This window comes from Balaenoptera acutorostrata, chromosome 1 (assembly GCF_949987535.1).
Source record: "Balaenoptera acutorostrata chromosome 1, mBalAcu1.1, whole genome shotgun sequence".
Taxonomy (NCBI): Eukaryota; Metazoa; Chordata; class Mammalia; order Artiodactyla; family Balaenopteridae; genus Balaenoptera; species Balaenoptera acutorostrata.
The window spans coordinates 61752198-61777737 of record NC_080064.1 but is presented as its reverse complement, the minus strand read 5'-3'; the positions used below and the strand labels follow the sequence as shown (position 1 = coordinate 61777737).

General features: G+C 36.4%; 1 protein-coding gene across 2 annotated transcripts in view; it reads left to right on the top strand.

The window, feature by feature from the left end:
• Positions 1-25540, top strand: part of PTGER3 (prostaglandin E receptor 3) — an 80859-nt gene that overhangs the window by 37738 nt on the left and 17581 nt on the right. Inside the window, exons 2-3 of one of the 2 annotated variants that reach the window (XM_028166707.2) lie at positions 105-284; positions 6238-6961. In XM_028166707.2, coding sequence (XP_028022508.2) covers positions 105-284; positions 6238-6417 — 360 coding nt within the window. In that variant the 3' untranslated portion in view covers positions 6418-6961. Of the gene's footprint in view, positions 1-104; positions 285-6237; positions 6962-25540 lie in introns of those variants that run through there. The other variant, XM_007182920.2, reaches the window with a different exon arrangement.

The following is a 25540-nucleotide window of genomic DNA, read 5'->3' as shown; positions in this document are numbered from 1 at the left end:
ATCCAATAACCAATTTATTGTTAATTTATGTGCAAAGTACCATGTAGGGGAGATGCATATGACTTTATTAATCTTTGGAATAATAATTTGTCCCTTTTTCTTAGATAATGATGTTGAAAATGATCTTCAATCATACATCAGTTGAGCACTGCAAGACGTACACAGAAAAGCAGAAAGAGTGCAGCTTCTTCTTAATAGCTGTTCGCCTGGCTTCACTGAACCAGATCTTGGATCCCTGGGTTTATCTGCTGCTAAGAAAGATCCTTCTTCAAAAGTTTTGCCAGGTAGCAAATGCTGTCTCCAGCTGCTGTAATAATGGAAAGAAAGTACAGACTATCTCACTATCCAATGAAATAACACAGACAGAGGCATGAAAGAGAACTCTTAATCAACTTGCATGTTCACAGCTTTCTGCAACAAATAGCCCTAAACCATACTGTGAATTTAGGCATCTCTGGCATGCCACTGTTTATGCATTGAAGTAGAATTTTTGATATAAGGCTAAATGGTCTCAGAAGGATAGATAATCCCCTATGTGCCAGAAGTATTCAAACACAAACAAAGGAAAATAGATAAATAATAGTCTAGTGTTTGGGGGACTCTGTCATTTGTAGCTGAATATGTGATTATTTATTAGGTGAAGACTTTTTTTTCTATATAAATGATCTTGGTCTGTCATGGGGGCGGGATGGGAATAGTTAATATTCTAGTATTCTGAATACATGGGGAATTTAACGAACAGATCGTTGAAGACAAGGTTTGTTTTTGCTCAAAGACCTTGGCCTTCTGCTTTCTCTTTTACTCTCTCTCTCTCTCTTTCTCTCTGTGTCACTCTTATTCCCCTTACATTTTTTTAAAAAGTTGAGTTAGGATAAAAAAAAAATCTCTAACGTATCCACAGTGTTCATTGGTACTGATGTTATTTAAATATTGCTCAATATGTAAATTAGCTGCTAACCTTACAAAGTTTAAGTTTTGGTTGGGTTGGTAATTAGGTTTACTCATTATCTGAATAAGAGTCAATTCCATTTATTTCAAAAATGACAGAATTTGTGACCATCCAAATTGCTAAATGTTCTTCCTTTTGATTACATTTTTAATTTCTATAAGTCTGCAGAAGATTCGTAAAACTGTGCTTGGGAGTCAGTGAAGTGATTTTTCAAAAGGCTATTTAAGGACTGATTTGAGCACTAAATATAGGTACTCTGGCTAATTGTCTTCCCTGATTTTCCACCAAAAGTATTCTCTTCAGTATTTTGGGTATTTAAATTCTAACTCTGATTCTAAGACCAATAAATATTTTGAAGCTTCCATAAAGACTTTCCATAGTTTGGCCTATTTATAGGATTAGGAAATTAATAATATTGATCCCTCACAGCACTTTCTCTGCCCTCTTCTCAAAGTAGCTCTATCTAAATATTTATTCTTAAAATGTTTCTCTCAGGGTCTACATGTGTACAAACCTTGATAGCTAAGCTTGATATCTTTTTGGCACAGGTAGGTCACTACATTAAGTTTTGAGAATTACACTTAAAAAAAAGATTTCCCCAACAATCTTTCAAATCAGACCTACATAAAATGTTCTTCATACTCTCTAGAGCATTCATTTTGCAAACTTACTAACATTTTCTCATGAAGATTTTAATTTGCTTTTTCCTTTTTTGCTTTCCTAGTTTTTAGAAACTTGAGATCTATTTATACTCCTTTATAGTAACTACATTTGTGTTTGTGTTCAATAAGCATTTGGGGGAGAATTAATTTTAAGAGGTACAAAATATCTATTAGATTAATATGTACGCCACTCTAAGTCAATCAGGAGGAATCAATTTAAATGACCATGTCAAATTGAGTGAGAAGGTAAGATCTGCTGGGAGCAGAAATAGAGACACAGATGTAGAGAACAAACGTATGCACGCCAAGGGGGGAAAGTGGCGGGGGGGTGGGTGGTGGTGGGATGAACCGGGAGACTGGGATTGACATATATACACTAATATGTATGAAATAGATAACTAATGAGAACCTGCTGTATAAAAAATAAATAAATAAAATAAAATTCAAAAATTCAAATAAAAGAAAAAATATCTGCTGGGAGCACTTTTGTAACTCATGATCATTCCACTAGTCTAAGTTTTGGAAAAAATGATGATAAATAACCTATACTAAAACCCCATTATAAAATCTCTCTCTGCCATAGAATTGGATTATCCTACAGGTCACCTCATGGAGGATGAAACAAAACTACATACTTTTTTTTTCAGGAAAAAAGTGCACTTATATGATCTTATAGTGAAGAGGTTTTACCTCTTGAGTGGTCCTCAGACCCTAGGTTTAGATATACACATAGTATAAATTCAAGTGGTATGAGCTTGATTGGGTTACTTCTTCCAGCACCTAGTACAGCACTTGGAATATAGAAAGTGTTCAATGACTATTTGTTCAGAGAATGAATGAATCATTATCTGCCAAAACCAAGTGCACATCGGTGGGGCCCCACAGTATGGTTGAAACGCTTCATGCCATTACAGACCATCAAGCTGATAAAGTGAATGATCTCTGCTTGTTTAATTACAGAAACACAAATTTATCTTCAAATGTGCAGTGTCATATTGCTGCATAACAAAGTGCGTTATTTGTATTAATAATTTAAGAGACTGCTACTCCCAAGTGGTAATTGAGATTATTGTCAAAGAAATATCACTTTTCATCAAACCACAGAAATGCATAAAGACAAAACAGCCTAAAACTCATACTTAACTACAAAACAAATTCCTGCCCAGGGATACATGGTAGTTGTGGATGATGGCAGTTTTTGAACAAGCTTGAAAAGGAATCTAAAAAAAAAAAAAAAAAAAAAATGGTTCTGAAGAACCTAGGGGCAGGACAGGAATAAAGACGCAGACATAGAGAATGGACTTGAGGACACGGGGAGGGGGAAGGGTAAGCTGGGATGAAGTGAGAGAGTGGCATGGACATACATACATTACCAAATGTAAAATAGATAGCTAGTGGGAAGCAGCTGCATAGCACAGGGAGATCAGCTGGGTGCTTTGTGAACACCTAGAGGGGTGGGATAAGGAGGGTGGGAGGAGACGCAAGAGGGAAGAGATATGGGGATATATGTATATGTATAGCTGATTCACTTTGTTATAAAGCAGAAACTAACACACCATTGTAAAGCAATTATACTCCAATAAAGATGTTTTAAAGATGCTAAAAAAGAAAGAATTAATGAATAGGTAAATAATTGAAACAAGTAATTCTGGAAGAAAGATCTGGAGATAAGAGACTATCTTTTTAGTAGAGACTTTAAAATATAATATTATTGTCAAAAAAAAAAAAAGGACATGGAAAAGGAAGAATTACGTAAACAGCATGTGAGTTTTGTTATGTAGGCAGCCATTTGTTAGTACATGGAAAACCTGATAAGAAATATAAGTCCTAAATGATATCAGCCTTTGTATGATAGTTGAGGTTAGATTTCAGAGATGTTGTTCAGAGGCCCTAGATGTGGTTAGGAAGTAAACATCTAAAGTCACTGCAGAAGAGTATGTCAGTTTCCACGTTTAAGTTCATTGGCCTTTAAATTCACTCGCATATACTTAGTTTATCCATGCATATATCTGAGCAGGAAAAAAATGCATGCAAAAATTATGAGAATTCCAAAACTTCTCAGTATTGGTTAAGAAAAAAATAGAGACCTAGGAAACTAAATAGAAAGTAGTGAGTGAATGCAATGTAGAAATATATGTAAAGTCAGCTGTTGTAGATTTTACGAAGCAGTTTTGATTTTCCAAACTGAATTTATACCGCTGTGTTGTGTCACAGAAGAGAACAATGACACGTCAACCAATTAGAACAGTTTACTTTTCAAATAAGATAAGTATGGTGGATATCTTTAAAATATTTTAAATTGAAGAAACAAAATGTGTTATCCCAAGATTTATCAAATTTACCTAATGCTACATATGAAGTTATTTTAAGTAAGCGTAAACATTTAATCATGCCAGATTTAAATGATTGTCAATTTAAAAGTACACATATATACTGAACACTTCTTCATTATATAAAAGACCTCTTGACCATGTTATGGAATAAAATTGTGGAAGCTCATATAAAAGTTAACTATAAAAGACCCTGTGGCCACACTGGCATTGAGTAATAAACAAACTAAAAACTTTGAAAAAACAGTATTTTAATAAGGTGGACAATCTGTGGCAGTATTCTAATATTAAATTTTCAAGAATTAGGAATTTTATTTATTTAATACTTTATATGTTTTTGTTGGTTTTGACCCCAGATTAGTGATCTGCTTTCAGTCTTCCCCATGTCAGTAATCATAGTTCTTTGTATTGGGATTAAGTCAGTTACAGAAAATAGAAAAATTTTGTTTTTTGAAATTTTAGGCACATATATTGCCCATTTATTCTCATATTTTAACCCCAAAACTTCTCTTGAAATATACAGATTACTAGAAGATGAGTGACACAGAGAGACTTTATTACTACAGAGAGTGTTTATTACTACAAACATATAAAAAACTTAGTATGGAATAATTAAAATTTCCATGATTTACCTCTGTGAAAAGTTTAGGTCACCAACCATGCCCAATCTTCACAACTGCTTGTTTATTGCTAGCTTTGTGATTGTGTTATGTCTCAAATCTGCAAAAACTGAGGTCTAAATAAATGAAAAGAATTGTTCAATGAATGAGATTATAACATTTTTTAAATGAAGAGTAATATTGTGGCTAAATTGACAGAACTGTTTTCTGAGTTGCAGTACAATGCTAATAAGAGGTGACATAATCTGTGATGTTTCCTAACATAGGTTATGATAGAGTCTATTTACAAAATTTGGAAATCAATCTAAAACTCACATGCACATTTGTTAAGAAGCTGCTATCAGTTCAGAATTCTAAGACTACTGACAGGTGGTGATTACATATGAAGCATGAAACAGAGAATTAGGGAAAATTCAAAAATTAAAACTCCATTATATTGGTATCATTAATATAGTTACTAATTACATGTAAAAGTTCATTTCCCCTGGATTACTCTCATGCAAAAGGTTTCAATTTTATAATGATTCATGTTATAGTTATTAAGTAAAATCTTTCACATGCCTTCCCTGAATGCCTTTTTTGGATTGAGTCCACCTTGAATAAAACTGAAGAAAGTAAAAAGAGTAGTACAGGGTGACTTTGTTCTCAAAGTGACAAAGGGAAAACTGAAACTATACATATTTATGAAAGACTTCAACAAGTCTAGAAGTGAGGCATTTTTTTTCCAAAAGAGGTCGACAGTTAGTTTTTAAGTCAGATGGAAATACATCTTCAAAGCATGCTACTTTACATTTCCTTTCTCACTCTTCCCTGTTCTCTACTCTTTTAAGTAATGAAAGAGCACAGAATTTTTATTTTATGTAGCCTCTATTTTATAATTCCTAAAGTGAGGATTCTATTTAAAGGCTTATAATTTATACAAGTTGAGTTGTAAACCATTACATTATGATACCACAGGCCAAGTACATTTTGATTCTCTAGAAATGCAGTTCAATCAGATATATACCATATTTATTCATATATAAATCAAACATTTTATCTATTGAGAATGAAAATTATTTTATTTTCAGAAGTTTTACATCAATCTGTTTCAAATCATAAACAACTCAAATATCCACTGGAATGCTTATTTCTTCATTAGGAACGAGACTGTTCCCCCAGTGCCCTTGCCTCCAGCCTGTTTTTCCATTTTCTCACGGAGAAAAAGTAACAGAAATATTTACTATGGTGAAGCTGGGATTGCTTTTAAGAGAGAGAATGGTTTCACATTTCTAATATGCTAACGTCCTAATATATGAAACATCTGAGTCTGCTTTTTAATATCTGCTTTGATGAAATAATTTTATTATGGGAGTAAAGATAAGAAGGAAAGAGATTACCATCAGATACAAATTAGCCTTTTCAGGCTTTTTGAGCATTTTAGAGATGATAGCACTTCTAAATTTTTTTAGAGCAGATCTTAAATTCTTTCGTTAATTGTTTTAGAATTAGAATATTTTGGCTTTTTAATTAAAGTGAATCAGATATCTAGCCAAAAGCTAGCCAATCACCAGACTTTAATAGTTATTTGAAAATAGTTTCTTTCTATGATTTTCAGTTTCTGTAGAAATCAAAGCTGTAATGTTCAGCAGGAGAAAATGTGTATGACTTCCTGATGGACTTCAATGTTCTTTCAGCTTTTGAAAGGGCACTCATATGAAACAGGCATGGAGGGTGGGACAGAGAACAAAGAGAAAGAGGTGAAGGAAAACCTGTATATTTCTAACTTGTCAAGATTCTTCATCCTTTTAGGCCATTTCACAGAAGCAAGGAGAGGAAGAGGCCACGTTTATCTTTTCATAATTGAGCATCAGTAGGACAAAGCGAGGAGTGGCCAGTGTTCTTTTCTGTAAGAGTGAATGTTAAATTCACTCAAGTCATCACTGACTGCTAAACTCTTTTTCTTCCCAATCTTCCTGCATATATATGAAATATCTTACCTTCTCCCTCTTCTTTAACCAAACAATTTTGTACAAATAACATAAAGTTGAACATTTCTTTAAGCAAACAAATTAAAAATAGGCACTGATTATTTTGATCTGTTTACAACAGATGAATATATTATTTTCAAAATGTATCTAAGTAAGAATTGAAATCATTGGCACTTTAATCAACCATGTAAAGCTCAGTATATAGAAAGTGTACAGTTCTCCACCTCTCCTACTCAGCATCCCATCCCTACACACGTGGTTAAATGGGAAGGTATACTGTTGTCACCTTTATGTAGTTAGTTATCTTAAGTGTATTTAAACATATCTTCCAGTATGTTTTAAAGGGTAGTCTTCAATATGGTGGGGACAAAAAATAAAAGAGACTATGAAAAGTACATCAGAATTTTGATGGCATTCTAGTCATAGCTAGTCTGTGTACTTAACAAATGTACGTTATTTATGTTGTGCTTGTCAATGGAAAATAAAGTCAAATGTTCTGAAATGTCCCTGTCTTTCTTTCCTGATGCCAACTCACGTCAGGAATGTTTTACTTATAATCACATTAAGTATTTTGCTAAAATCCTATTTGATGTGCTTTGCCAAAATAACAGCACAATGTAATGCAATAGCATCATCCTATCTGTAACATTTAAATCATTTTGTTTTATATTCCATAATAACATATAGTACAAATTATCACTGATGTGCTATAAACTTGAGAGGTGCTTTTCAATATGATACCTAGTCATGTTACAATCTCAGAATTTTTGTTTTTAATACAAAAGCACATTTATAAATTATTCTAAACTTAGTCCTCCTACTTTCTTGTGGATTTGAGTATAATCTACAGGCAGCCAACATAAGAATTGGCCTTGTTCATAGTCAGCTCCTTTAGCAGACTTGTACCTGTGTACTGGTGTGAGCTGATTACTGGTAGAGATGTGTTGGGCTACCCCACTACCCTCTTCCATGTGCTTATTCATCTCAACTCTACTTCTTCCTCCCTCAGTGATGGGAGAAGTTCTGTAGAACATAGACTGCAAAGCCAAGCTCATTATAAGTAACACGCCGAGCTTGCCCTCCTTCCTCCTAAGAAAAGACATTTAGGGAGAGCTCTGCCGTAGACCCCTGACCAGATCTTTTTTTTTTGGCTGCACTGGGTCTTCATTGCTGCGCACGGGCTCTTTATTGTTGAGGTACGTGGACTTCTCTAGTTGTGGCGCACAGGCTGCAGCGCTCACGGCCTCAATAGTCTGAATAGTTGCGGCGCGCTGGCTTAGTTGCCCCGTGGCATGTGGGATCTCAGTTCCCCGACCAAGGATCAAACCCGCATCCCCTGCATTGGAAGGTGGATTCTTAACCACTGGACCACCAGGGAAGTCCCCGACCAGATCTTATGATCTCTACAGTCTTTGTCTTGTAGCATTTGAGGTAAACATCATTATGGCTACCTTCTGGTACACCAAGAATTTCCACTCCAACGCTGATGAACCTACATGCCATGGAATGACGTTGCCCAGTTTCATGTTCTTGGAGGACAAGGAGTCAGGCATCCTTAGATATCTTGGGGGTTGTTGTGCTCACCTAAAACAGTCTTGAGTAAACCTATTTTGGAGGAAGGTACTCAGAATCCAAGCCAGTCCTCCAGACTTGTTCTTTTCTTCAACATATATTTGTTGTGTACCTATTATGGGCTAAGCATTCTGGTAGGCACTAAGACACTAAGGGATTTAAAAAACAAACAAACCCAGCTTTCAATGAATTTATAATCTAGTAGGGGAATAGGAAATCATTTGAACAGAGCTGCTATTGGGGTAAGCCTATGGTAATGAAAGCATATGCGGGAGGTGATGCTGAAATAGGTAATAGTTTCCTGTAGGAGTTGATATTTAATCTGCCTTTTGGAGAAAGGAGTTGGTATTAACCAGGAAGGTGGAGGCACATTTTAGGATATTTTTTCACTCCACTCTGCCCAAAGCAGCACAATTTCCAAGGCATTCAAACTGACTAAATTCTAGTGGCCCTGTAAAAAGTGTGGGTCTGAATCGTGCATACCTCTGTAATCTCACAGAGTGGGGAAAAGTGACTTGGCCTTAGGGCAGAATTTCTGAACCATGGAACTCTTGACACATTGGGGCAGATAATTCTTTTTTGTAGGGTGTTGTCCTGTATGTTGTAAGCTGTTTAGCAGCTACTCTGGCCTCTACTCGCTGGATGCCAGTAATACCGCCCTAGTTGTGACAATCAAAAATGTCCCCAGACATTGCCAAATGCAGCATGGAGGACATATTGGCCCCTAGTTGGGAGCCTCTGCCTTAGGGCAAGGGCCATGGCCACTAGGAGGAAGCGAGGTGTGTGAGGGTTTGCAGGACAAAGCCATCAGTGGGATGTTGGTCCTGACAGGCACCATTCTGGCATTTCTCAAGGAAGCAGGCATTAAAATGCCAGTTTGTGTCTGACCACACAAAAATGTGGCGCTACCACTACAGCAGTGCCCTGATCACCATGGGCCCTGATCCACTTCCGTAATCACATAAACCTATTCACAGACAAAGAGGTACAATTTCTTAGAAAGTATCATCTTTCTATTGATGCCTCCAATCCCTATTTTGTTCTTGATAAGAGACCCTAGGGTTATATGTCTCTCAAAGGGATATCTAAAGATGGTCCATTTCTCTCAGGACCTCGAAAATCTGTTATAATTCCTCTTAATCAAGTGCGTCGGTAAGAGAGAACTAATTTACCAAATTCTGTCTTTAACGGAATTTTTGCATGTCTGATCTGTGTTACAGAGTTGTAAGAGCTTTATTTAATCTGAGACAGAATTTTTATCAAAGAGCAGGCAAATCTGGGGCAAATGTCTCTTTATCAGCCTGTGCCTTTCTGAGTTCGTGCCAGTCTGCAGTACCTCAGGTGTAGAGCTATTACCATACCTTTTGCTGACAGAGTTCAAGTCATGATCTCTATAACTGACATTTAAACTCTAGTTTGCATGAAATGGGAAGTTGAAAAACTTAAACCACAAATCTGACCCAAAATGAAAATGAAAACAAAGGTACTCATTAGTTTACTGTAAATTTCTGAGGCAAAGTAGGGAAAGGCTATGGATAATCAGTGCTTATACCTAATATTATTATGCAATCTTTTAAAAAGAAGTCTTTGAAGATAACATGCAAGGTTGTTTGAATTCAGTTTTGAAAAGAACATTGGAAGAAAATAATTCTGAAACCATTACCACCCATTGAAGCCTTTTAAAATTAGATTTAACTAGAAGTACCCAGTGGAACCCTGGTTCTTAAACACTGTGGGGTCAGAGACCCCTCTGATAATCTGGTGAAAGTTTTGGATCCCCTTCTCACAAAAAGCACAGAGAATTTTTTTACAGTGTCAGAGATTGTGCAGTCCTCCTAAAGTCTGTCTACAGATGTCTTGGAAATTTATACACACAGGTTAAGAATTCTCACTGTGAGAGAATCTTTGTGATTCAAGGAACCTCACAAGTGTCCATGTTTGGTTTGAAAACTAAAATCGAAAACTGCAGCTAAATCAACATAATTACTTCCCTGTGAATGCCAAAATTCCTTGATATCTCATGTCAAGGAATGACATGCCCATAATAGTCAATCAGCATAATGCCCATAATAGGAAATCAACATAATGGGAGGTAGAATTATTAAAAGGAACTGCAATCATTTTTAAAAATTGCCATCATGTGGGGAAAAGAAACAACACAATCCCAAACAGAAGAGGAGCGATGTAGGTTACTTGCCAAAAACAGGTTGAAAAATAAAAGGACAATTTTTGAAAAAGAATGACAAGTTATCCAATGACATACTTGCCTTACACAGAGTTTTAGTTTTGCCTTGTGTTGATCCAGCAAGAGAGATTTAAAACCAACTATTAAAATAATCAATTAAAAAAAATAACACCTCACCTGAAAAATGCAATGTCTAAAATGGTTAGAATCTAACTTCCAGTTACTTTCTGTTACATGACTTTATGTTATGTTATGTATATGTATAAATATATATTTACACTTCTGCATGTACTATAGTTTTGTGTTGCTATTTAGAATGAAAGCAGCAAGGAGGACCTATTGATTGAAACTTTCAGTAAAATGCAAGGCATACACTTGCAGACCTTCTTACAAATGTAAGATTAATGATGCTTTAAGCCAATGCTTGAAACTATTAGTGGAATGCAGTATTGATGTTTATAGTTTGTACTTCTCTAGAGGGAAACATCTGGAGCAATTAATGACATTTATCTTTGCATTTTTGTTGCCTTATTGAGGAAAAAAGTGCCATCTTAGAGCACTGAAATATTTATATTTTGGAAACCCCACACTTTGATACCAGAGCACCCTACATTCTGGATGTGTGTATGTGAATCGGACAGCTGTACATAGTATGCATGAAATTGCAAGTTGATTTTCATAAGTCAGTGGTTTGGAGTCTTCTCCTTAGAAGATCCATGAACAGCCATTTTTAGAGGAAGAGCAATTGCTCTTTGTTACTTATTTTCAACATTCCTTGACCATTAAAAAAATTTTTTTTTTTTTGCCTGGCCTCTTTATTTTAAGAATTGCAGGGACAGAATTAATTTTTACTTGAAAAATTTTGGAGAAATAATATTCATTTATTGCCAAGCTCTGAAGGGGAACTGCTGCCTTAAATGTTTTGCAGCCCTAGTTAGACATGCACGGCTCCTCTCCTTATGACAGATTTTCTCCCACCATAGCCATTTTGCATATTTCTGCTACTATCCCTTCAGCAGAATTGTCATTGAAACCTAAAATAATTCATTTATTAATTTAATTAATTAATATTTGACCACTACTAAGAGATTGCATGTTTAAAATATGTTAAAGCATTTTTAAAGCAACGTCATTTCTCTAAAATGTTCTCTAAAGTTTAGTGGGTTAGTTCATTTCTTTTTTTAATGAAAAAGAAAAACTCCCAGTGTTGGACAAGGAGTCAGAACACTTAAGTCCGTTTATCTAATCTGCTATTCAGTGGTTGTTTGCCCTTGACCATTTAGTAAATGTCTCTGAACTTGAATCTGCTTATCAGCACGGGATTATTAGGATTAAATAAGAATGAAGATAAGGACACTTTTGAAAGCACTATACAAGTAGATAATGGTTAATATTATCTTATTATCTGGATGTCATCAGTGGAACATTAAATTTAATTATGATTTTTCTCATCTCAAACCACTATAGTACAGTCTGGCTAACTTAGTATTGGGCATTCACCAGAACACACAAGTGATATTAGAAGTCTAGTTCTGGTCCCCCATAGGGAAAGATACATAGCTTCTTTTAAGTTTATTTGCCTCATCTGTACAATCAGAGGTTGGTTGATCTATGTGGTCTCTTCTAGCTGAAAAACCATGATTTTCCTTTCTCTCTGGAATGTCATGCAGCTCAACTTGTCAGCTAAACACACACAAGTCTTTCTCTTTTGAATTTTGAAAAACAGCTCATAGGAAATCTCTAGGCGACATAGCCAGAAATGCCTATAAAAGGTTTCTGTTCCTTTTCTCCCTAAAAAGAATTTTTAGTTTCCTAGCCTCCTTCTCCTATGAGATTGTCCTCTTACCAGACTGGAGGATAATTGAATTCAGGGGCCATGCCTTCCATTTCTTAAGTTTTTCTGCCTCCTTTCCTTTTCCTCCTCATCCAAACTACCAAATCCTATAATATTGATTGTTAGATGATAGATCTCATTTACGTCTTTAGTTTTGGCTCAGGAAATATTACAAAGATTAAATTGTGTAGACTTGGGCTTATCAATGTGTGTGTGTGTCTGTGTGTCTGTGTATGGGATGTCCATTATATCTCAAATGTGCATTTCTTTTCTTCAATGTTTCATTTTTAATCACAATATTATGTTCATCCCTTTAAAAAGCCAAATGGCACTTAATGCTTATTATGACAGGTGAATGGATAAAGAAGATGTGATACACATACCCCCCCCCACACACACAATGGAATACTACTCAGCCATAAAAAAGAATGAAATTTTGCCATTTGCAGCAACATGGATAGACTTGGAAGGCATTATTCTGAGTGAAATAAGTTGGACAGAGAAAGACAAATACTGTCTGATATCACTTATATGTGGAATCTGAAAAATACAACAAAAACTAGTGAATAAAACAAAAGAGAAGCAGACTCACAGATATAGAGAACAAACTAGTGGTTACTAGTGGCGGGATGGGGGCAATATAGGGTTAGGGGATAAATAAAAGGGTTATGGGATTACATGAAATCACGTATGTGAAACTTTTGAAAATTGTAAAGCACTACAGAATTTAAAGAACCTTTCATTCAGTTAAAAAAAGCTTATTATGATACCCACACTCCTCATTCTAACCCCCCCCCACCAGCCTGCTCTCCAAACATCACTACTTTCAGCTTTTTTTCAACATTTCTTCTGAAATATACCATCATATTTCTAAATAACTTATTTATGTTTTTGTATCCTGCTTAATCAACTTTGGACCTTGTAGGTTGATTTTCTATTTTGCTGGATTTAACTCTCTCCTGACGCATTGTCCCATTATGGTTCTAACACAATTTTATTAAATCAGAATTCAGTTGTTTGCGTTTTTATGACAATGTAAATATTCTTGACTGCAGAATCAGTAGAACTGTCATCATGTTTCTTTTCTTGGACACATTTTTTATTTTCTAGAGTTAAGAACTTATCAAGTTAAATTTGCTTAACTTTCTTTGTGCTAATGACCAAATCTTAACAGTTTTCCAAGTGCTCAAACCTATCAGATAATCTTTACCTCCTTTAGAGCCTAAGATTTTTTTTAAAGTTTCTCTTCTATTCAGCCTATTGCCTCTTTTTTATTAGATACCCCGTTTCCTAGATTCCGTGTCTTGATGTATTTCTTGAATAATTCACTCTTTTGATCACACTGGCTTTAAAATGGGCTTTTTAATAGAAAAAAAAAATGTAAGGAACCAAACTCCTAGAAAAGAAAATGATTTTAAATACACATGAACACTAACAATAATAGTGATAATAACAATAGTGACAGATATCATTTTATGAGCACCTATATTTTACGTATGTTATCAAATTTTCATGTCAATGCCACAAGGTAGATGTTATTACCACTACTTTCCAGATGAGAAGTCTGAGGCTCGGGGAGGGTAAATCACGTGGCCAAGTCCACAGAGTTAGTGAGAAGTGTAGCTGGGATTCTCACCTGATTTCAGGTTAGAATGTAATCGTTGTGAATTCACTTAGTGAAGAACTACTACTATGATTATTTTCTGAAGCATCAAGTTTATCTTGGAGAAATCCTCTAAGGCCCCATGAAAGAAAGGCTTTGACTCTGTTCTGATGCCTGGGCATTTTTCCGCAGCCAGAAATAATCTTGGGCAGCAGTGGGAAGGTGGTTTTTCCAACAGTACTGATTAGATTCAGCAAACAAGATTTTCAGCAAAAATGTAGTCCTTATGTCCAATCTAGGCGTGTGCACACTACTGAGGACATTCAGACCTTCCCTGTTGGATGCAGGGCCGCTTCTGCAGTGGAGAGAATATCACCGCCGGCAGCAGATGGCTGCACAAAAAGAGGGCACTTCCGCTTGCTGCCCAGGCGTGTGAGTTTTGCTAAAAACTAAGAGCTTATCATGATCTGGGTTACTAAGTATGCATCTTTTTCAGTGCTTTTGTTTTTTTTTTTTGTTTCTTTTTTTGTTTTTCCTTTCATACTTTCTCTCCTGCTTGTAAGGTAACTTAGGATTGGGCTTAATGAGAAGGTGTTTTTGCTTCCTAATGACACAGGGACTCCTGGGAGAACTTGTAAAATTCAGGACCGGCCAGAGGGAGAGTCGGCCATTTGTCTGCAGTGAAACCATTCTGTTTATCACCTCCTCCTGTTTAATTTTGAAATTTGCTCTAGCTTCTTCCTGCAAAATACAATGCAGTTTCAGAGCGAAGCATATTTTATCTTTGAGAAAGAGAAAAGCTGTCCCCAGTGTTTGAGTCTTTCTTCCCTTGCTGCTAGCAAGCAAAATCTATTTGGTATATTTGACATTTTATTCCTTCACCAATTTTCTCTTCAACTGGCTGCTCTGTTTTCTTCAGAACTGGTCAGGCTGATTAGAACAGTGCAGAACATTTTGCTCAAGGGAATAAAATCTAAGCAGCTCCAAAACTTGAATTCTGTGTTTTCAAATGAATGCAAATGGCAGCCTACCTATAGCAGTTTAACTTGAAAAATCGAAAAAAATCAGTGCATCTTGGAATTTATCTTTGGTCTAATTTTGCACATTATCTCTACTATTTCAATTACAACAATAGTCAGCAATTCTCAGGCATCTCAGGGGTTGATTAGCATCTATTCAGAACAGGCTTAACCCAATTACACTTAAACCTTTATTAAAATTTTTTTTTTTTTTTTTTTTTTTTTTTTTTTACTGACCCGGGAGTTAATTAAACCAAATCAAATGAGTCACAGCTTAGGGCAAATGTTTGAAGGGTAAATTCCCTCTGCCTGCCAACTTCTATGTAATCTGCATGAGAAATGGAGACTGACGATCTTCATAATGGTTTGTTGTTAATAATAATATAACTTTTAAAGTAGTAATTTACAGACCTCATTTCAGGAAAGTAAGTTTTAATGAGAGAATGGGTTCAGAAAAAAAAAATGTAATAACAGTGGATGATTACATTGCTTGAAGTTTCTTAATGGGAAACACCATTCTCCATTTCACTGGATGGAGAATGATACACTCAAACTTAGGGGATCTTTCTTATTTGCATGAGACAACCATTTGGAAGGGAGAGAGTGATATCCTTGGAGAAAGGCAAGAGGCAACTAGGATGCCAACTAGATTAGTAGGAACTTCGTTTGGATGAGAGGTGTCATGGTCAGATTACCTTCAGGGGTATGAAAGTTGTGTTTTGGAGTCAGACCTGGATCAAAGTTTGGGTTAATAGCTATGGAACTTGAAAGTAATTCCTTAAACTCTCTAAGATTTTGAATCCTTATATGAAGAATTGGGATTTTTGCACTTACTTTATAGGGTAGCTGTGAAGATTAAATGTGTAAATATTCCAGAAGAGTGGTGGGTATGATAAATATGCAGGGGTCGTTGTTATTGATGCTGTATTAATAGAAGTAATAGTAGCCACAATAGCAATCTTAACTGCTTGAGGAATCCATAAACCATACTGGGAATGTGGAAAAAGACATCCCGACCTCTGTACTAATTCCTTAACATTATCTTGGGAGGCCCAAGCATACAGCATTGTGTTTGAGAGGACGGGGCTGTTATTAGACTAAATCTGGTGGCACATCCTAGTTCTGTTCATTTATTAGTAGGCTGACCTTAATCAAGCTAATTAGCCTCGACTTTCTAAACCTCAGTCTCTTTAACTATAAACGAAGATAATAATGTTATCTAAAGTTTAACAGATTTATTGCAAAGATTCAATGAAACAGTGCGTGCACGTGTTTACCTAGCACCTGGCACATAATAAGCATTCACTAAATGGTTATTATTATGTTATAAATTATTATCCCTAATATCAAAATCAAGCTCAGTTTCCAGCTGAGGCTCAATGTCTTCACAAGCATACAAATTTTATTCAACCTTCTCAAGACTTAGGGTAAGGAAATAAGGATGTGAGGGAATTCCCTGGTGGTCCAGTGGTTAAGATTCCATGCTTTCACTGCCAAGGGCCGGGGTTCAATCCCTGGTCAGGGAACTTAAGATCCCACAAACCACACAGTGTGGCAAAAAAAAAAAACAAAAAACATCCTTTGTCAAAGTGATTTCATTGCATGAAACCGGTTATGAAATGGCTAAAATATTTGAAATGGTAGAAAGAAATTTGTCTGAATTTAGCTGTTGAGCCGTGCTCTGCTTCAAACCCCATTCCTATGTGCTTTATATTCTGCCTTATGTGACACTAACTGAATCATAGTTGGATCTAATCTCAAAGCCAGCCTTTCAAGGTCTCTGTGTTTACCTTATTAGTTTACAACATTTTTTGAAAACTGTACTCAGGAAAACAAGAATGTTATATTAAAAAAAAAAAAAAAAGAGCAAGAGCAATTATTTTCCCATTAAATTGGAATATCTGGTGGCCTTATTATCAATGATTTTATTGCCTTGAGTATCTGATTGTCCTCATTAAATATGAAAAACTGCCAAGATTATGAATTTGGTCAAAGTCAGCTTGTTATCTACTCTGATAATTTTTTACTATGTGTAAAACATATATTTTAGAAGAATAAACTGAGCATGAATAATATTCATCAAATTTTTGTACATTACCAATCCTACTTAGTGTTTTTTTTTAAGTTTCTTGACCAAGAAAAATGAGAAATATACTTTAAAATATAGAAACAAATGATTCAGTAGGTGTTTAAGGAAGCTTTTAAAATTTGAAATAACTATAAAGAATCAATACAATTGCATCAATAAGGAGTTTTGTTTTGTTTTTTAAATCAACAGAGGAATTATTCTCAAAGAAAGACTTTATTTCATTTTCAGAGGGTGGGACAGAATAGGTCATGTTTTCCAGTTAAAATTAAGCCTAAAGGAAACATATTCCTTATTTATTCAGCATGATCCTTAACTGGGTTAGAAATAGTTACATCTTTTTTGAAACACAGAATCAGACACTGCCATCCTTGCTGGAAGTGTTGAAATCACTGGCAGCATTAAGTGCTTCCTGAAGACATCATTTCCATGTGCCACTGCCACCTGAAAGGTTTATACCATCATCAATGAGAAAGCAGTAGGCGGCCTTATGGAAAGAGTTTGGGGATTCAAAGACATAGATTTGCAGCCTAGTTCTTGACTTAAAGGCTACGTGACTGGGGAATTTTTTAATCTCTTTCTGCTTCTGTTTACTCATGTGTAAATTGGAAATAAGATTCCTATCTCACAGTATGGTGAAAGGAAATAAGATAATACATGTACAAAGCACAGTAGAACTCAATCACTTATAGCCGGTATTGACATTAAATAACACTACTTGCATTTGCAAAAATGCATTTATGCTACCTTCAGCAATAATATTAGTTGTAAGTGGTAACAATAAAATAATACTAATAATTAATACTTACAGAATTCTTTTATGATTTCTAAAGCATTTTAGCATATGTAGTTTTATTTGATCCAACTTTTAGGTAGATAGAGAAGTACTGTTATTATTATCACTTTATAGATAAAAACTAAGAATAAGACTGGATGGTTATAAACTTCCAGTTATAAAATAAATGTCATGGGGAGGTAATGTACAGCACGGTGACTTTAGTTAATAATACTGGAATGTATATTTGAAAGTTGCTAAGAGAGTAGATCTTAAGAGTTCTCATCACAAGAAAAAAAAATCATAACTATATGTGGTGGTAGATGCTAATTAGGCCTATTGTGGTGACGATTTTACAATATATACCAATATAATGTCTTACACCTGAAACTGATGTAATATTGTGATCAGTTATATCTCAAAAAAAGAAAAAAGGACTAGGTGTAGTATTTGGACTTTGAAGTTAAGCTTCAGTTCAACTACCACCTCCACACTTGCCTAAGAGTGACTTTCATGCCCTTTATAAGCCTCAGTTTTCTTATTTGGATAGTGGAGATAGCAGCAGTGCACTCAGAAAACCTTTGATGCTTTCCCAGTATCCACTGTACAAAGTATGAATGTTTTCACTTCTTCAAAGCTCTCATTAAGCTAGTCCCAACCCACCTTTCCAGATTTATCTGGCAACACAGATTCCCAGCCTTCTGGGAATCCTTTCCTCACACACATTATGTACTTTCACAGTTCTGTTTCTACATTTTCTTTCTTTTGCTTGACTGGTATTCTTCTTAATGGAAAAAATTCTACTCATTCATTAGGGCCCAGCTTAAATGACACCTGTTCTAAAAATTCTTTCCTAATGCCTCATTTGGAATTACTAAGTCCCCCTTTGTGCATCTATAATACCTTATTTATGCCTCTGTGATTACGTCTCCCTGCTTGACTTGTATTAGAGTCAGCTATGCATGCTTCTAGCTCTCCTACTGGACTATTAGCTCCTTGAATGAGAGACCACATCTTTTTAATCTTAGCGTCCCAGGCCCTTCCATTTCCTCTCCTCCCACAAACTTTGAACCGTAGACACATAGTAGACATAGAAATATCTTTTAGATTGATTTAAATGACCACAGTACAAATAGTACAAATCAAAAATGCAAGGATGTCCAAGGAGGGGTTTGAAAAAAATTAAGGCTTACATAACTTACCACAGGGCTAGATATACAGTACATGTTTCAACAGATATTTGTTAACTACATTAGGGACTGAAATTAGAGATGATAGCATCCAAACTTTTGGCATACATGTCATTCAGAATGTCCCTTATTCCTTCCCAGTAAAAGGTCCCTTGGTGCCACCATTGGACAAAATATTAAATTGGAGGGACCATTAGTCTCAGTGGGTGCAACACTTCTTATACTCATGATAAGCTTGTAAGGTAACATGAAGGGAAAACCTTGCCTGTGTTGATTCATCTGTCTGTTGATTCATCTGTCTGCGGAATAACCCAGGGAACGGGCCTGCTGAGAGACAATCATCCAGGCTGGCAGAGAGAAGAGAAGGCAGCTGTGGTTAGCAGGATGGTATGAGGGGCAGAACAGCCCTTGGCTTCATAGTCTGAATAGTCTGAGCTTTGGATCCCACACGCTTGCTCCTAGCCCTTTTGGCAACACAGCTGTGGAGTCAGAGGCTGATAAAGAGTGAAAGAACACTTTCTTTCCAAGAATGGGGAGCTTTTCAAGAGAAACAAATTCTGATGAAATTCTCCTTTTGACCCGCAAGGAAGCTGAACTGGGAGCTATCAGCCCAGCTCCAAGGCTTTGTTTGGTTAACACTTGGAAACGCTTTTCTGCTTCCTCTCAGTACTCATATCACTAGACCACAGTTTCCCCATCAATTCTACTTCTCACTCACTCTGTCTTTCATTCACCCACTCACTTCTCCTGTCTGCCTGTTACTGTGCTGGGCCACACAGGGATACAGATTGCCCTCAAGGAGCAAAGCATGAATGTCACACACGTCAAAGACTGAAAAACCCAAAAGCACACCTGAGCAGCCTCCATAGGTCATTCCTGAAAAACTCTGCCCTGAGCCCTTCAGACAGAGACAGCAGATCTTACTTCCACTAATGCTCCTCAACCACACCCAGGCTTATTAAGGCACTGCAGCAAAAGGAGAGTCTGTTGGATGTTCTAGCCTAACCATACAAAATGTAGATTGCTGCCTAAGACTGGCTCACTTGGCAATTCGTAGTGAATTTCTAAGAAAGTGAGCATGGCACTAGGGGTCCTCTAACTCAGGTGCCAGAGGTGTGTTCACCAGTGACCCACGTGCAGGCAGGCGCTTTACAAAGCAAACCAAAACCACGGGATTTTCCTTGGTTTCTCCAGGATCTTTCCCTTTAACAGAGACATCATCTGTTACATCTTCTGCTTTTTGGGAAGAACACGTAACAAAGGTAGGACAATGATACTGAAAAGTAAATGAATTAAAGACAAATGTGTCCCACTGGGCAGAAAGGAAGGGTGAGGTTCTTTTTTTTCTTTTTAAAATATTTATTTATTTATTTGGCTGTGTTGGGTCTTAGTTACGGCATGCAGCATCTTCTTTGTGGCATGTGGGATCTTTCATTGCAGCGTGTGGGCTCAGTAGTTGCAGCGCATGGGCTCAGTAGTTGTGGCACGTGGGCTTAGTTGCCCTGTGGCATGTGGGATCTTAGTTCCTCGACCAGGGATCGAACCCACGTTCCCTGCATTGGAAGGCGGATTCTTAACCACTGGACCACCAGGGAAGTCCCAAGATGAGATTCTTAGAGGCTACCTGGAGGTGGGAAGGAAGTATATCTAGCTCTAATATCTGCATTTGCTGTTAGAAGAGGGAGGAGTTCAACACTGAGGGGCTAAATATGTACTTTAATTGAAGTAAAAGAAACAATAAAGTCAGTGGAATTTATTTTCAAGTATCTAATGGAATTAATCTCAAAGAGTTCTGCCCACAGTGATGTTGGAGCTATTTACGTTGTGAGCCTTGGACATATTTTGCTATAATATTCAACTCAGCCTCAATGATCATTCATCAAATGCTTCCAAGATACCAGTCACTGTGCTAAGTGATTAGAAACTGCATTTCTCATTCCTGTTTCCCTGAGTGGGATTCATAGCATAGGGTGAGGCTTTAAATGAATATTTCTTTATTTGCTTGAGCCCTAAAGGAAATCAAATGAAATGATGAAATGCTTGCTTGCCCTCTTTTCTGACTCTAACTTGGGTTGTTTCCACTTGAGAGCACTGTAGAGAGGAGGGTATATTTTGAGATTTTACTGCTAGGTGTGTCTACACAACTGGTTGCATAGAATCCTACAGCTGGAAGAGGCAGAAGAGATTGGGAGTCAATAGAATTTCAGTTCGGTTCAACAGAGTCCTATCTACAGGGATGACCGTGTGTGTGTGTGTGTGTGTGTGTGTGTGTGTGTGTGTGTGTAAGGTAGAATTAGGGGCAAGGGGTGGTGGGTTGGACTTTGAACAGTATGACACCAGCTATTAGTATAGCCTGAGCTCAAGATCTCTCTTTTGTCTGTCATGTCTATAAAGCTTCTAATTGGAATTTCATTAAAAAATTGTTCTGCTTCTAAAAAAAAACAAAAACAAAAAAAACACTGTTTCTTTTACATGCTACTCTCAACACTTATGACACCAAATATGAGGGTTTTTTCCCCACACCAATTTTTCAACACCAGCTGGGTATCCTGCAATTCAATTACGACACTAAAGATTTTAAAAAGCTCTCGTGACCCTATAGGACCCATCATAGGATCTAAAATCCCAGAATTATTATTCCTTTAAGCAAGAACATGGAAGACCCCATCTTAGGAAGTAAATGCATTATCTGGGTAAAAATAAAATAGTAAAGCACTGTCACTCTCTAATAGCTCAGAAACAATTATTTCCTTGGGCTCTAATTACTTAGTAGAGTCTCACAAGAATGAGACTTAGAACACCTAAGCTTTATGATGAGCTGGGGATAGGATTTCTTTAGAAGGAATGCCATGAGGAAAGCCATGAGGGCTAAGAGGGGCCAAGTTTGTAGGGAAGGTACTGGGGAGAGAAAACATATGCCTGAAACAAATGTGGCCCCTTTCAAAATCCTCTCCTGGGCACACATCAGAGACTGAGGCACAGAATGAATCTCCCTGCAATTCCCAGAAAGGACTGGGGCCCAGTCTACGTGTGCTCACTCCCTGGGTAAGTCGTCCCCTCCTTTCTCACTCCACATACATCCCCTATTCCCTCATGTTCTGGCTCAGATACTATATTGAAAGTCACAGTGAAAAAGAAAAGAAATAAAGCAAGTTTATAAGGGAAGACAGAGTTTGGAGAGGAGCCAGGACAGAGGATGTCCTATCAGTCAGCCTTGCTGATGGTGAGCAGCAGGTGGGTGGGTTTTCAAAAAAAAGCAGTTAGATGACTGGTCAGTTCCTCTTCTCCCATATGTTTCCTTGTACTGTTAGCTCTAAAGTATGAGGCCAGGGCCAGCCCCCGAGTTCATGTCCTTGTAGAGTGTCTCATTTTTCAAGATCATATTGAAGAGGGAAGGTTCTAATGGTGTGTGTGTGTGTGTGTGTGTGTGAGAGAGAGAGAGAGAGAGAGAGAGAGAGAAAGCAAAGAGAGGGAGAGAGGTGGAGTTGAAGCAAGATGACTTTCACTGCTAATCACATGGCAGCCCCACTCATCTAGTTTGAATACGAAGGGAGCCTATGAAGTGAATCACAATCCAGAAGGCAGTTCTTGACAATCAAATTCAAACAAGCTACTTTCTTTTGAGCAAGAAGTTCAATCTCACTTTTACTACCTGTAAAATGGAATTATAACCTTTGTTATTTTGCTCCATGTAGATCTCAGATAATCTAGTCTTTTTATTGCTATGAACTTTCCTGCTATATAAATAAGATAGTGGTGTGGTATACTTCAGCTAGTTAAATACATTGATTCTTTGATAGTTCAGAAAATGCTTCAGTATTTTGTAGGTCCAGAGTCATTTTTATGACCATTGATAATTGCTCAATGTTGTGAAACGTTCTGCTATGTGAAACGCCTCGATGCTTAATTCCTGGTTAAAGGGAATTTGCTGCACAGAACACTTAGATTTCAATCAGTAAATGATATATTTTAACTGCGCAGTCTTCTGTAATTAGTTAATAAATTTATTTTTATTTTCAATGTCTGTCTAAGTGCTTCTTACGTGCTGGTTTCAAAAGAAGCAGTTGTTAAGTTAGCCAAACACCCATTCCCAATAACATCATTTTAGCTTAAATACTTGCATACATGTAGCCCTTAAAAACTCAAACATCATAAAAACAAATTTTTTTCTACAGAATCATGAAAATGAGACGGTTAGGGAATGGAAGTTAATGTGGGAAAAGAGTCACTTTCTAAAGTTAATTATCCCAGAAAGTTGAAAAGAAAGTCCCTCTCCCAGTGAAACTTAAGTAAATACCAAAATGATTTTAGTAACAATGATAACGCTTTGACATATACCTGTTTCATTTGATTATCCCGACTTCCCTATGGGGAAAATGGGGCCAACGTTATCATTATCCCTATAACATAGACAAAGAAATGGAGATTTATAAAATGTAAATAAGCTTGTCCAGGTTTAGAGTGAGTTAAGGTTGAAGCCCAGCTTTTATGATTTCCGTTTCTGAGCTCCTTCCGGTGTCACCATCTGTGTTGTAAACACAGTATGGGGAAGGAGCAGATTTGAATTATGCAGGCTTACCATGCTATGCCACCTTTTCTCTTTGAAAATGCAGAAATACTGTACAAATTTGGGAAAATTACCTGCAAATAATTTGAAGTCATCATTGAACTGCTGGGTACAACCTAGGTTAGGGCCAAAAAATCAGTCTCGTCATGTCAACTCCTGAAGCCTTGAGGATTGCACATTTTAGATAATGGATTCATCTTAGACTAGACATGATGAAAACACTATTAATTTCCTTTTATTAGTATGCCTTCTCTCTGCACTACTTCAGGTTTTCTCTTGACAATTGCCTAGAATTTACACTGGCTGATGCGATGGCTTTATGTTATGTATGTTAGGTTTTGATGGGCTGCAAAAAAAAAAAAAATCTAAAATAACAATAACTAAGAAAAACATAGACAGATATTTCTCTCCTACTTATATAAACTCTGTATATAGTCCGTCCCGGGATGATCTGGCCATTCCTCATCATCAGAGACTTATGTTATTTTTAGCTGTCATTCTTAGTGTACCGACTCATGGCCCAGTATGGTTGCTTGAGCTCTAGCCACTAATCTGCATCCTCCTTCCCGCTTTCATATAATTGGCCAGAGTTTAGTCACATGGCCACACCTAAGTGGGACAGAGCTGGAAATGCAGTATTTAAATTGTTTCTCAGCTAATAATCAAGATTCTATTATAAAGAAGAGGAGAGTGGATATTTGAAAGCAACTGGCAATCCCTGCCACAGTCAAAGAATGGTTCCTTATTTTTATGTACCTTTTAAATTATTTTTAAATTTTATATTTATTGAAACATATTTGACATATAACAAAGCATAAATTTAAGGTGTACATGTTAATTTGATCCATTTATATATCATGATATGAGTGCCATTGTAGCAATAATTAACACCTCCAGCACACTACATAATTATCATTTTTTTTAATGGTTGTAATAACTAAGTTCTAGTCTCCTAGCAAGTTTGATGGTTATAATACAATAGTGTTGTCTAGTACACTATACTGTGTATTAGATGTCTAGAGCTTGTTTACTACCTGTTGCAAGTTTGTACTTTTAAACAACATCTCTCCCATCCCCACCACCACCATCCCCTGGTAAACCACCACTTTACTCTCTGTTTCTATGAGTTTGTCTATTTTAGATTTCACATATGAGTGATATCCTACCATACCTTTCTCTGTCCGACATCTCACTTAGCACAATGTCCTCGGGGTCCATCTGTGTTGTCACAAATGGCAGGATGTCTTTCTTTCTCGTATTACATGACTTTCTAAATGTCTTTTATGTGTATTGGTTATTTTATGTAAAAGAATCTATCAAGTTTCTGCCCGAGGATCATAGTTATTATATTATTCTACTATATTATTATTATATTACTAAAAACAAAAGAAGCTGAATACTAAATAATTTGCTATATTATTTTGTATTTAAAGATAAGCAACTGGCTTTGAAACTACTTTTATATAAGATCCAGATTCCAATTGGCCAAATTGTGACTAATGAGACTTTAACCATTTTTCTTTGCTGTCATCACTTAGAGAAATGGGAATATGTCGAGAATTTAGACTTATCATAACCATTAAATATGTATGACTTACACCACATAATGAATACTATTTAATTATATACAGCTTATAACATTTTTATTGATGAGTCAAGATTTTCCTTCAATGCCTCGCACGGTGTCTTATGCGTAGATGATACGTAATCAGTGAGTGCTGAATTGAATTAACCTTCACTACTCTGTGGAATTTACTCGCCTGTTGGATAAAAGACCCTTGATAGCTTCTGCTAGTATCCAATCATTAGCCTCATGACAGTGTTATTCTGGTGCTGGTTTAATTTGATTGTATTGGATGGTTGTGGTGGTCCCTATGCATAGAAGGGACTGCAGGTGATCAGGTAACTTCATAAGAATGCAAGTGTTTTACCTCAGACAGTGACCACACCTGTAACTTCAGGGACTAGAAAATCCTCCGGAATGCCCAAGTGCATAGAGATCAAGTAAATCAGCTCTGAACTGGAGGATCAGGATTAATTTATCACGAAATCCATTACTCAGTGCAATTACCATATTTATGATAGTTTTTAATCTTATTTAATCTTTCACCGCTATCAATTTGGTAATATACGATAAGAATGCATTCGATTATTTTCTTTTTATTTGAGCCATATGTC